This window comes from Salvelinus alpinus, chromosome 33 (genome assembly GCF_045679555.1).
Source record: "Salvelinus alpinus chromosome 33, SLU_Salpinus.1, whole genome shotgun sequence".
Classification (NCBI taxonomy): domain Eukaryota; kingdom Metazoa; phylum Chordata; class Actinopteri; order Salmoniformes; family Salmonidae; genus Salvelinus; species Salvelinus alpinus.
This window is the reverse complement of record NC_092118.1, coordinates 23,411,059-23,424,910: the sequence shown is the minus strand read 5'-3', so window position 1 is coordinate 23,424,910 and position 13,852 is coordinate 23,411,059. Positions and strand designations below refer to the sequence as shown.

Sequence of the window (13,852 nt, the reverse complement as noted above, 5' to 3'; positions counted from 1 at the left end):
AACATAATTGCAAAAGGGTTTTCTAATGATCAGTTAGCCTTTTAAAATGATAAACTTGGATCAGCTAACACAACATGTCATTGGAACACAGGAGTGATGGTTGCTGATAATGGGCCTCTGTACGCCTATGTAGATATTCCATAGAAAATCAGCTGTTTCCAGCTACAATAGTCATTTACAACATTAACAATTTCTACACTGTATTTCTGATCAATTTTATGTTATTTTAATGGCCAAAAAATTTGCTTTTCTTTCAAAAACAAGGACATTTCTAAGTGACCCCAAACATTTGAACGGTAGTATACATGCGATCAGGAATGAGTCTGTGATGAGACTTGACTGGGTCGTTGGAAAACAGCTTTCCTTAGAGGACTCTGTGGACAGTTTGGCATTGTGTGGTAAGAAAAGACTAAAGGGAGAAATGAACCCATCTACCCCAGCCAGTCCGCTGTCCCTCCCGTTCTCCTCTCTCCTTCCCTGCTCTGCTATTTCTCCAGACTCTGGATTCATATTCCGCCCTCAATAACAGTTCATTAGTAATGCCAAATTCATTAACCTATACTGCTGTATCAGTGGCCTGGGCCATAAATTAGCTTAATGTGGGCAGACGTATTGCAGCTGTAATAAGGGACATAAAACGTAAAGAGAAACACATACGCCTGTAGATCATAGACGGTTATAACTCTGCAGTGGTTTAGGAGGACCCACTCTGGACCAGACAGAGTATTCAGCTATCACATCAGCTCTTTGTGCTTTCTCTCTCCTCACAGGAACTTTTATACAACGATTCAAATAAAAAAACGACACAGTATATCAACCGTGTGTTTTCATTACTACTGTAACTCCTCAGGGTTTGGCAATGGAGTTATTGCATTGGTTTGCTTTTATCATTTGTCATATATAATTGTGTGAAAGACTGTGTTAAGATAGCATGTGTACCTGTTAGTACTAGGCATGGAATAGATCCTCTAACTCCTAGGGTGTGTTTGTGTAGAGAGATCATCCAAGAGGGAACGTTGTTATCAGAGCAGTGTGTAGACTAGAGGTGTCAGAAACAAATAGAGAAGCAGTGCATTCCCCTCTCCTGCTGCACGGGGAAGAGGGAACAGGGATGGGAAAAGGCTGGAGGCACTTCAAGTAGCTTCTGACAGATCCTTCTAATTGGAGAATTATTTTTCCTCCAAGTCTCTGGTATAAATCCAGTTTGTGTTTATTTAGAGTCAGTAAGGGAACAAGTAGGTTTTGGCCGTGTGGCATGTTTCCCCTCTCTCTCCCTTTCCCTAAACCGTCTCACGTCCCTTATACAGACCCTTTCTCTCGCTCTCTCTTCTCTCTCTATCCCTCCAGTTAGTGTGACTGACGTGTGAACTGCAGGTTCCGTGTCTGTGTTGAGCACATGGAAGCAGCACAAAACAAACTGCTATTGTAAAAAGGGATGATGACTTCGGCTGTCCATGGATTACATGGTGACCTTTCTGCTGTCCTATCCCCCAGTGGTCTCGTCTGACAGCTCACACCAAAGAGCCTATTAGGCCTGGATTCCACGCCGTTGTTAAAAAGGGTCTTGTCCTTTCAGAACTCTCTCTCCCTCGCTTTCTATTTTTTCAAGCCAAGGTGGTGGAGGAACACAAGTCCATTGTTCCCTCGCAGATGGAAGTTGGAGTTACTACGGCAACAGCTCTAATCCTTCTTTTTCCCACCTTTCTTCGTATTAATGGCCTATCAAGTGCTACCTTTTAAGTCAGTGGCCAGCGTTCCGCGAGCACAGCTCCCTCGCCTTAAATTACATATGATTCTATTCGTACATAGACAACATGATGAGCTAATCGGAATGTGCTAAATAATGACGTACTGTGAGCAACTATTCCTTATCCTGAGGCCTGGTCTAAGAATAACAATAATGAGGCCATTATTAAGGATCTGACTTTAAAATGCTGCCCTGCCACCAAAACAGAGAGCATAATTGTTCTGGTGTTGTCCACACAATCAACAACTCATTGTTGTGGACTTGAGAACTAAGGGAGCAGAGAATGGGTCCCATAATGATTGGTCTGTGCTGCCATGCAGGCCCTGTATAGAATTGTCTACAGAAGAATGTCCTTGATAGACTGGTGATTTGTTGAAAGTGGTGTGAATGAAGACAACTGTCTGGCTTTTTAGAAAAATGTCCTCTTTTCTGTCTGTCTCTCTCGCCGCTCAAATAGCCACCAAGCCTCATTAGAGCAGGGCCATTCATATGGTGAAAGGCTGGAAGTCACACAGACCCTTCTGAGAGGACATGGAGAGTAACAACTAGCTAGATGCTTGAACAGGCCCAGATCTACTCCTTTCACTCATCTCTCCCTGAGGAAAGGGACATGGCTCTATGGTCAGGCTTAAAAGACAGAGAAACCCTCCTAACTAACATGTCAAAAAGGTTTCTTTAAACAATATAAATAATCATGGAGAATAACATCAACTCAATGCGGCTGAGATGTGTTATCTTGATTAGATTCCAGCACATTTAAAAAGCAAAGAATGGTAGCTATAGATACATTTTCAGCTTTAATCACAATCATATTGAGGTTAATAAACACTCACAGCGAAGGTGATTATTGTAGATTAAGTTGTAAGGGCTGAAAGAAACGTTAAGTGAGATGTTTTGCGTCTACATTTAACGGGCGAAAGCTCAGTGGGGTTGTCCAAACGCGGAGCTGCACCTTTTAAATGTGCTCCATTGTGAGGCAGGGGAGAGCAAGGGAGAGCAGGGGAGAGCAGGGGAGAGCAAGAGAGAGCAGGGGGGAGGAGAAGGAATGCTAAGTGGGCCCCTTTGCCTAGTCAACCTTCAGTGGATTGCATTTATCTTCATCTTGTTAGACTAAATTACAATCTCCTTGTTACACACTTTCTCCTTTCATTACATCAAATAATGGGAGAGATGCAGGAGGAGGTCCTCTCTACTGGGATTAGCCAGGGACTGTTACAGATCTCTCTCTCACACACACACACACACACACACACACACACACACACACACACACACACACACACACACACACACACACACACACACACACACACACACACACACACACACACACACACACACACACACACACACACACAATCTGCTAAAATATAATCACGTTCTTCATAAGTATGCAGCTAAATTGAAACACTGCTTCTCTACAACAAAGTTGGCTTCTAATGTGAGTAAGAACAGATCCCATTCCATTAAAAGACATTGTGCTCTAACTGTATCATTTAGTCAATTCTTTCACTTTGTTGCAGACGTACTGCTCTGCATGTGAGATTTAAACAGACTGTCATTATTTTCTAAGACAGTACAAAGGCTCCATGCTGCATTATTAATATAAAGTGAACCTGTTTAAAGTTCTCCCTGATGTATTTTTCACAATGTATATTCCTCTGCCTGCATCAGCACACATTAACAACCAGCATCATTTTCTAAACTGAAAATGGGAGATTGGTACTTTTACAGCTATTGCAACTATGAGTCAAAACAAGAAGTGATGACTCATTAGTGTAAAATAATGACTAGTCTGTCCAGCGGTATGTTAGTGAGTGACGCAGATGAGTGACACAGATATGAAATGTGAAAAGTCATCTTAAACATCTGCCCCTCTGTCAAAGCAGAAGTGGAACTTCTGGGCCACACAGCTGGGGAGACGACTGAGTTTAATTGACAACATGTCCTTTCAGAGTACTACACAGAAATAGATGTATTAATGAGGCACAAGGCATAGTTGCTGTCATACTTTCACATAATTGCACTGACAGAGCCCTCTTGGACCCAATTCAATTGCTTAAGAAAAGATGTTGTGGTGCTAGCTACACTGAAGAAACATGGTCCGTCTCCCATACCCCTCCCCTCCTGTTTCTCTCTCTCATTCTCTCTCTCCCTCCAACCCTCCCTCCCCAGGACACAACAAGCCATGGCCAAGCAAAAGAACAAACCCTGAGGCAAAGCCTGCCTTTAATCTTGGCCTGATTGTTGAGGCCTCTGTTCTCCAATCACCCGAGCATGTGTGCGTGATATCGTTCCACTGGCACTTCTCATTTAATTAAAACAGACATTGACAGAAGGATGTGGATTAGGAACCGTAATGATGCATTTACTTAGATGAATCGCACTGTTCTCTCAGAGTAATGATTTCGACAAAGAACAAAAGGATATTGTTACGAAAGAGGCTAGCAGTCAAAGGTCATGTTTTGTCTATGTGGGTCGATGTGGGTCTTCAAGTTATTGGGCTGTAAGAATCTCAGTTGGATTTAAGAGGTGTTGCTTTCTTCAGCCCTCCCCCACCCTCTGTTCAGCTAGATATCTGCCCAACTGGTGCTGCTTCAACAGGTGGCTGGAGTCAAACACAATCCTCCACTCTGTAGCATTAGTGGCCCAGTGGAAATGAATAGAGGCAACATACCTTCAATAATCCACCACATGCCTGAGTATGATCCCCAGCCTCCGGCCAACACGGGAGATGTAACACTCACTACGCCTTGGAAACGGAGGCTACATGCAAATTAAGTAGAAGAGTCTATTTAAGGACATTTCTAATAAATATGATTTTTGAAGATATATGTTTGCTTGGAGTATGTATATTCTAGATAGGGTAACCCAGAGAGCTTTTGTGCTGTATTTGGAATTAAATGGCTGATCTATACCGCCTCTCAAATCTCACTTCATTCTGGTGTGCTGGGCAATTGACTGTGAATTTTTTTTGCTCATCCTACGTCTTTTTACTGCTGTCTGTGTAGAGAATAAGGACACTCAATAGTAACCTTTCAAACTAGATACTAATGGGGTATTTTAAAATGGGATCTAAAGCTGTGTTATATCAATGGCATTATCATGTCCTATATTTTACCGGGTTCCAACAGTTCTGAGAAAAAAAATTGTGTTAATTTAATAAAATAAATGACCTTTTGAAAAAAATCTAAGAGGATTCATTAGCTTTACTAAAGTTTGGCTGACTGCAGCTTTGAAAGGCAGATCCTGCTGCTGCTGTGTCTTTTAATGAGACACCATTAATTAGGCTGCAACATTCAAGCCTGGAGAAGGTTCACACGGAGAGGAAAGAGGAGCCAATGGTGAATATACTCACTTATTGACTTCCTTCGTGTTATAACAGCACAAACTCACAGGATGGGTTTAAAAGAAAAATAGCATTAAGGTTACATTTTTTTTACTTTGCGGTCAAGTACAAACACACACACACAACAGGAAACAGTACATCACAAACCGAGCCCCACCCCACCTGACCTGGCCAGAAGAGGGGGACAGACAAAAGCATGCAGTATGAACACGGAAACCTTAGTTTGAGAGGCACAGTACCCAGGGGTGAGATAGGGGGGGTCTCTCTACACATCTGTGTGTGAGGTTAGAGTGGAAACTGCTTTCAGTCTGACTATGGAGTGTGTTGGGTATCAGTGTGAGCATGCCACAGAGAGCGCTGTAGAGGGGGAAAGGTGGAAGTGACTATTTTACACTCACAACATACAGCTGGGGTGGATTCCCAGACACACAGCCCTCCCACCGACCCCACCCAGCCAGGGAGGGACGGGATCTAAGGCTAGGTGTCGGGAGCTGGAGCTGTGAAGGGACAGATGAGTTTAGCCCCTGACCCCCTGACCCACGACTTTACAACAACAACTGAAAAAGAAACTAACCTCAGTAAAAAGCTGCTACGAAGAAAGCCCTCCATGTCAGCGTGTGGGGTTCTGCGGCAGGAGAAATACATAGAGAACCATTTTAACACTGAAAAAAAGCAACATGTAAAAAACACAGAGCAATGCATGCATCGTTCTCTTCTAATAAGGTATGTCTTTAATTAAGGCAGTGTGGAGGATAGGAAGCTCATCCTCTCTTCTTTGCATTGACGTCATTAATTCTAGTCTTTCCTCAGAGAGGGGAGTGGATTTGCATACAGCAAGGCCCTGATGATATGTTTGCAACAAATAAACCCTTTCCTTTTGATCCTAGCGCAACATTCTTTCTAAGCTCTCTCCAGAGTGACACATACATTTCTGTAACCGCTGATCCCAGACCAGCTTCTGGCAGGGCTCAGAGTGGTAGGAGGAGCAGCCAGAGGTGGTCCAGCTGTGGTCCATGTGTGGCGAGGGCTCTGTGGTTTCTAGGAGCCCTACCACAGGGGCCCGATGCTGGGACACGCACCGCCATGGAGGTGGGAGGGTGTGGTTGACAATGTCACTGTTCGGAGAGGTCGTTCAGAAGCCTCGCCCGAAACATTTTGGAAGCACATGGCTGGAAATGATTCCCAACAGGTTTCATTAGCCTCTGTTATTGGTCTACAGAATATTTTGATTTTGGACTGCTGTGTGCTTCTTTTTAAGTGCTATCATCAACATTTTATTACAGAAAACAAATTGGGAGTGGAGCCGTGGGGTGGAGGGTTGGAATACAAGTACTTCAGTGATATCAAAACAATAGCCTAAAATGTTTGTAATTACCAGGAAATTCCCTTTTCAGAGAGACTGTAAAACAGCCACGAGCTTCCCTCTCTGACAATGGTAAAGTCAGCAGAAATAAATATGTACAAGTCATCACACCCATTCATAGAAAAACACACAGTGTAGTTTCAGCTTGTTATTCAATTGTCTCGGTATTACACATCATCACATCCCTGTCCTGTAAAATACATCACCATCTCACCAGCATCTGATCAGCCAAGAGCTAAAGCTGGAGTGTGCTTTTCAAAACCCATGTTAGAAAACGCAATACTCAGTAGCGGCAAAGAAAAAAAACCTGCTGAAACTAATGAGTGTTTTCTCCTGCTGTAACAGTCGACTCCCTTGCAGACGTCATCATAAATAACACACATCAGAGCAAAAGAGATCCAGCATCTTGGCCCTAAATGCTTTCAGTTTTTGGGACATGGGTGTAATTTGCTGTTTTTTCCTCTCCTCTCCTCTCCTCCAGTGAGGCTGTGGAGACAAAGGCACTGAGAGAATGGAAAGAGTGACAGGACCAAGGACACTGTGCCTTTCAGGCTAGCCTGGCCAGCACTTAGCAGGGCGTTGGACCCGCGAGACCCAGTGGGCTCAGCCGACACTTTCTCACAATCAGGTGTCTGAGGAGGGGGTTAGGCCAGTGACGCCGCTCTGCTCTGCTCCCCGCTCCACTACACTCAGCCCTGCTCTGCTCTGGTCCCCACTCTACTCAGCCCTGCTCTTCTCAGAGCACATAATACCAACATCACACCAGTGACAACGTGAGAAAACAACAGTCAAATCATGCCGAACCGATCAAGCGTGTCTCCTCACCACTCTGAGAAGTGTTAAAAACACACCTCTCTCTCTCTCTCTCTCTCTCTCTCTCTCTCTCTCTCTCTCTCTCTCTCTCTCTCTCTCTCTCTCTCTCTCTCTCTCTCTCTCTCTCTCTCTCTCTCTCTCTCTCCCTCTCTCTCTCTCTGTCTCCCTCTCTCTCTCTCTCTCTCTCTCTCTCTCTCTCTCTCTCTCTCTCTCTCTCTCTCTCTCTCTCTCTCTCTCTCTCTCTCTCTCTCTCTCTCTCTCTCTCTCTCTCTCTCTCTCTCTCTCTCATCTTTAGTAAGGGGACTGACTCGAACACAGAGAGACACACGACATAACTGCATAATAGACCGTCATCATGTGCCCCAAACACACGTTTGGAGTTTAGATTCCTTGATAACAGGTTAGCAAGAGAGGCAACAAGGCTATGGAAAGCCACAGGAAACTTAAACTAACCTAGATAAAACCCACTGAGTGAATGGACAGTGAGCCATAGAGGCTGGGTTCCTTTGTCATGACACTGAATGCATGTCTCATGCTTTAGTGGCTCCACAACATAGCCTTCAGCAAGCTCACTGTCTTGCAGAGGACCAGCCTGCCACCAGGACAGGAAGTGCCAATACAGAAGGGCCTGTTTCTCTCCATCTCTGTCTGTCTGCCTGTCCGTCTCTATCTCTCTGTCTGTCTACCTGCCTGTCTCCTTCCCTCTGCATCTCTCTTGCTGCTTGGACACATTCTGTTACTGTTTCACAACTATCTTTCTCCTTCTCTCTTTTTCTCTCTTCCTCCCTCTTGTCTCTCTGCCTGTGTTTCCTCAGCAGTGTGTGCTGTCTAAAACTCCATTGTGGTACGGTTTGGAGACCGAATTCATGAAAAAGCGACTGAGCCACATTGTATTTGCCCCTCTCCATAGATCCATAAAGAAAACAGGGGAGCCTGGAGTTTTAAACTAAGAGCAGGCCACATTTCAAGGGTAGCGTTTTGGTGAATGAGAAATAGGGAGGATAGACATCAGTGTTAAAAGACAGCTAGCGCTGGACTCACGACAGCCTTTTCGATGAACGGACCTCTGCCAAAAGCTGCCTCTGCCCAACCAACTCTCACCATCTGCAGTAAATGTGCTCCATTAAGGCAGCACCATATGGACAACAAGCTAGCTATTAACACAGCTTCAGCACGTCCCCCTAACCTAGCACAGATTTCAAACTTCCAGTCAAATTGACTGCTGAATTAATGCACCACCACAGCCATGTGGGTCTTGGCATGGAGCGCTGCTCCCAGCCTTCAGTCATTAACAGCCCAGGCCAGCTTACAGCTGAGCAGAGCTGAGCCCAGCGGAGAGAGAGACACAGCGGCCACCTACAGACAAACTCTACTCCACCATGTCTGACTTGGTCACTGGAACGCGACTTTTAATTAATGGGAGAGTCTGGCTATAACCTATGTCTACATGTCAGCCCAGGTAGTTGAGAGAGGAGAGGGGAGAAGAGGAGACTGCTCCCTAGCTGGGTGATGACGTAGAGCCAAGATGGCACTGATTAACCAGGGTGTGGGGACGTTAATTCCTCTGGGCCAGGCGGCCATGTTGACGCCTCTCCTCCTCTCTGAGTCATGGGGGGACCCACCCACCGCTCACAAAGCTCTCCTCTCTTTTCCCAGATCATGACGCCACGGCTGCCTGCAAGCCCTCTGTTCTCCCACTCATGGACGAGCATACACACACACACACACACATATACACACATATATATATACACACACACACAAACTCTCGCTCTCTCTTTCTCACACACACATGCATACACACACACACACACACACACACACAAACTCTCACTCTCTCTTTCTCACACACACATGCATACACACACACACACACAAACTCTCGCTCTCTCTTTCTCACACACACATGCATACACACACACACACACACAAACTCTCGCTCTCTCTTTCTCAAACACACATGCATACACACACACCAAATCTTTTACAGCTCTGTGTCTTTAACCCGGCCCCAAAGGTTCAGTAAATGATGTTTGTTTATTTTTTTCCTCCTGTCACAGGTCCTTAGATTCTGTTCATAATCAGCGTGGAAAACACACTTTCCCTCTCTCTCTAACAGCCTGGATGTCTACAATGCCTTGCACCAACTCAAACTACAGGAAGGGAAGCGCTGCGTGGCTACACAATAGTAGGTCTTTGTTAATAGAAAGTGCTCTTTGGTAAAAGGGGTAAATTGGACTTTTAAAAGCGAGGACCAAGGCACTCTTCATATAATTAAAATGCATTTATTTGCATGGTATGTTCAATGGAATAAATATTTTTAAACTCTGACGTGTTTCGGCAGCGTGGCCTTGGTCAGGGAGTTCAAGGTTGTGTCTATTTGTTCCACTGAACATGCCATACAAATAAAGGTTTTTAATGAGATTAAGAGTGCCTTAGTCCTCCTTGCTTTTTACTGTTAGTACCTGCTGGCTCTGGTGAGAATACACAAGGCCAGTATATTACTTTCTTAGAGCACATTGTGTTCCTTTCTTAGGAAATATCGTCATCTTGATGACTCAGTATTGTACTCCATAATCATAACGTCCTCTGTGACCCTCTTTTGTGACCTCATGTCAGGCTAAAACAGGAGAATGGAGGGAGAAAAAGAACAAATGACAAATCCCAGGTAATTAGGAAACATTTGGCTGCTGACTATCCAGTGGCTGACCATTCAATGAGGACTTCGTGATGAGGTGAATGTCAATGGGATGGTTTAATTGAGAATGCTATGGTCAGTTAAGGTCTATTTGTCTGGTGTCAGCTTTTGTCTACGATGTGAGCATGTGTGTACGTGCGTGTGTGAGTGCATGTGTCATACCTACACACTTTTGAGAAATTCACCCAGAATTACACTTGCACAGTATAACACACACACACACACACACACACACACACACACACACACACACACACACACACACACACACACACACACACACACACACACACACACACACACACACACACACACACACACACACACACACACACACACATACACACACACTTGGATGTGCCACTCTTAGTTCTGCTTAATCATATAAATTCTGCAGAGTTCTGGATGAAGAGCGCTGCTTATATTAAGTACCTCTGCTCTTGGCCAGTGATGATATTAAGATTCCCTTGTTGAGCAGCGATTACGTTTCTTTTTGAACATAAACCAAGCTCTGGGTGTAATTGCCTTGTCATTCAGAAGATATGTCATATAGGAACAACTGTGGTGTCTTAATTTTAGGCAATTAATTAATCGATGATCCCATGGGGTGTTATATTTAAAGTGTGATCCTGGTGGTGGGAAGAGGAGGAAGGGAGTGGGTAGGAAGGGGGTGGAAGGGGTGAGAGAGGGGTAAGGAGGGATCTGTCTGACAGGCACAGGATAGAGTTGCTGCTGCTGGCTTGGAGAGAGAGACACTAAGTTCAACCTGTGCTGGGGAAGACACTACAACACTACCTGTGAGGTAACTTACACATTCCTTCAGGAGGACACAGCGGAATGGAGCCTTGCATGTTTGCAGGGACAGGGGTTGATGTTTAAGATAAGGCTCCAGCCTCATACATGTGGCAATGATGTGTGGGGGAGCATTTCAGACCTCTCAGTTGCCAGAGGAGATGTGTGAAAGGGTGGCCTACTGACAGCACTGGGAGAAGATTAGAGAAAACCTGTCCAAGTATCCCCAACATCCCCAGGGTTCTCCCATCTCCACACACACACACACACACACACACACACACACACACACACACACACACACACACACACACACACACACACACACACACACACACACACACACACACACACACACACACACACACACACACACACACACACACACACACACACACACACACACAAACCTAGGCTACAACTACACCTTGACTAATAGTGATAGTGTCCCATCTCTCCATCCCCCCGAGCTAGAGCTGCCAGATGAGTAGTGAATTAATTTGTGAGGCACTCCAACATTAAGAAGGTGTGTTGAAAGGTGTCTGCTCATGTTTCAAATTAAACGGGCTGCTGGTCAGCATTAGCACCTCGGCACCCGCCGGCAGCCGCTTGCCTCCGACACATAGGGGGCTGGGGAGGGGGCTGGGGAGGGAGCCTATCCAGCGTTCACACTGGAATAATTACAACATGTCAGGAAGAATTCATTTCCTCATTTTTCAAAAGGATACACAGAAATTACCATGTTATTATATGACAGAGTCCCTGGGAGGATTGTATTAAATGTGATTTCTAGCACAGCCCACACAACAAATTAAAATGAGAAATAAGATGGAGAGAAGCAGGGCACGGAGCATATGTTTATGGCAATGACTGAAGCCAAGGGACCAGAAACAACCATCTTCATTTCATTTTATTTAAATCAGGCCGACACAGTGTGTCTGAATGACAGCGCCTGCTAATGGGCCCAGATTACAGGCTCCTTGGTATTAGCACAGAGATCCAGCCACTTAGTGGGGGAGTAACGGACGCTAGCTACTGGGTCGGGCTACACTACAGCAAGACCATCTGAGCATAATGCAGACATTACCACAGGCCACCCCTGCGCCACCCTCCAGGACAAACAAGGAAACAACTTTACTGAGCTTACAGTACATTCGTGTTGAGATCAATTAGGCAGGGTGGTTATTTCAGACAGTGGCAGCTGATTTCTCAGAAAGATCAACTGACGATGCTTATTCACTGTGAGCTGTTCTCAACCTTCATTCTTCTCATCTTAAAGCCAGTCACAGTGAAGCCATGTAATTAACTTAAAGAGTAATGACATTATACTATGTCCAAGTCAATCATTACCCATTCATTTTGGTGTCTAACTTCTTCAGAAATGTAAATGTAAGTTTACAGCAAAAAATGTATGTTGATGCTTACAAGTTAATGACCCCTGGAAAAAAGAGAAAACCCCTGGAGAATTAGACCACGAGGAGAGAATACTTCTATTCCATCAAAATGTCTTAGTATTCTTTTCTGTATTTTTCTGTACTGTATTGACAAAGATAGCCTAAACAAAAGTACATTAAATGAAGTACATAACTCAAACAATAAACATCTTAACCATGGGGGAAATGTGGCTCATTTTCAAGTACCCACTCTATCCATCAAAATTCAACTGGATTATCTCTCCTATCAGTCCAATCTGCCCAACTTCATTGGAATGGAAGACATTGTGTGAATGGAATCCAAACTTTGATTCCAATGCTTTTCACATTGCTTATGACTAATGTTTCACAATGTGTTGTTTATCAAATATGCGACCAGATGCCAGCTAAAAGCATACTGTACTTACAGTAGATGGTTACTCAATAGAGATGACCTCAACACTTCCTATTATCATTATAGGCACAATAATCCCACCACTTTGACATAAAACCACAGCTACAAAAGCAGGAGAAAAAACTGTCGAAATATGTCTGTCTCTCAAGAGGGAGGTCATGAATTGATGTGGTCGTTTCTGATTTCACCCCGATGATGAGACCACTTATGTTACACTCAACGGATATTTTCTCAGCATCTCAATCATCCAGCAACATGCCTGTATCTTCAGGACCAAACAGACAACATTGATGCAGGTTGCTAACCATGTTATTTTCACAGAACAGACCCCCAGGACATAGGGTTTGCGGGGTGGGGAGAAAGTGGATACATGGGACCCGTGGAGGCCTTCTCCCTTCTGCCCCTCTCCCCTCTCCCGGGCTTTGATTGGGCTTGTTAGCTAAATCCAATCCAACCCAGGCATGGAAAGAAAGAGTTTTTAAACTCTCCCGAAATGGCCGTCATTAGAGCCCAGCACTCCCCTGGGCTCCACAAACTTAAAATAATTTCCGAATCAATTAACTGGATACTCTCAACGCAACGGGCATTTCACACTCCAGGGTCGGAACACATTATCAGCCGGAGACGATTCATGGCGTTTTGGGAGAAAAGTTCATGGTTGAAATCATTAATTAATTTTACCAGACTTTTAGTTATGCATTACTTTCCACAGCTGGGGAAGCGAGAAGATTAATGGCATGTTCTCAGGTCCCGTTTTCTGCAGTATATAGCTAATAGCTGAAACTTCTCTCTGTCCTAAAAGGGCTGCAACTTGAGAGGAAGGAAAGCAGCCAAGTCCATACTAGGTTTCATTCTACAGAGAATCAAATAAAGCACATCAAGCCATCAAAATCAGGCCTCACATCTAATAAAGCTGATAGGAGGGTATAATCCCGATAACAACAGCGTGTTGCTGGAATGGCAGCTCATACAGAGGGGATTGAAAAATGGTCATATCTAAAGGGGTTAGACACAATGTCACCAAACCTTACAACTAACAGGATCTATCAGGGTTATATGGTGTTAGTGAATGGAGGCATACTGTATCTACTGTACATACCTGTATGGAAACTCTTTCCTGACAGACACAGTTGAAGTTGGAAGTTTACATACACCTTAGCCAAGTACATTTAAACTCAGTTTTTCACAATTCCTGACATTTAAACCTAGTAAAATTCCCTGTATTAGGTCAGATAGGATCACCACTTCATTTTAAGAATGTGA

The 13,852-nt window shown here is 44.4% G+C and overlaps 1 protein-coding gene across 7 annotated transcripts in view; it reads right to left on the bottom strand.

Annotated features, from left to right (window-relative positions):
- sox6 (SRY-box transcription factor 6) overlaps window positions 1-13,852 on the bottom strand; it is a 235,787-nt gene that overhangs the window by 181,346 nt on the left and 40,589 nt on the right. For 5 of the 7 annotated variants that reach the window (XM_071380895.1, XM_071380892.1, XM_071380897.1 and 2 more), the window contains one exon: window positions 5,671-5,721. The exons of the other annotated variants lie outside the window; for them this stretch is intronic. In XM_071380895.1, coding sequence (XP_071236996.1) covers window positions 5,671-5,705 — 35 coding nt within the window. In that variant the 5' untranslated portion in view covers window positions 5,706-5,721. The remainder of the gene's footprint in view (window positions 1-5,670; window positions 5,722-13,852) is intronic. 7 annotated transcript variants of the gene reach the window in all.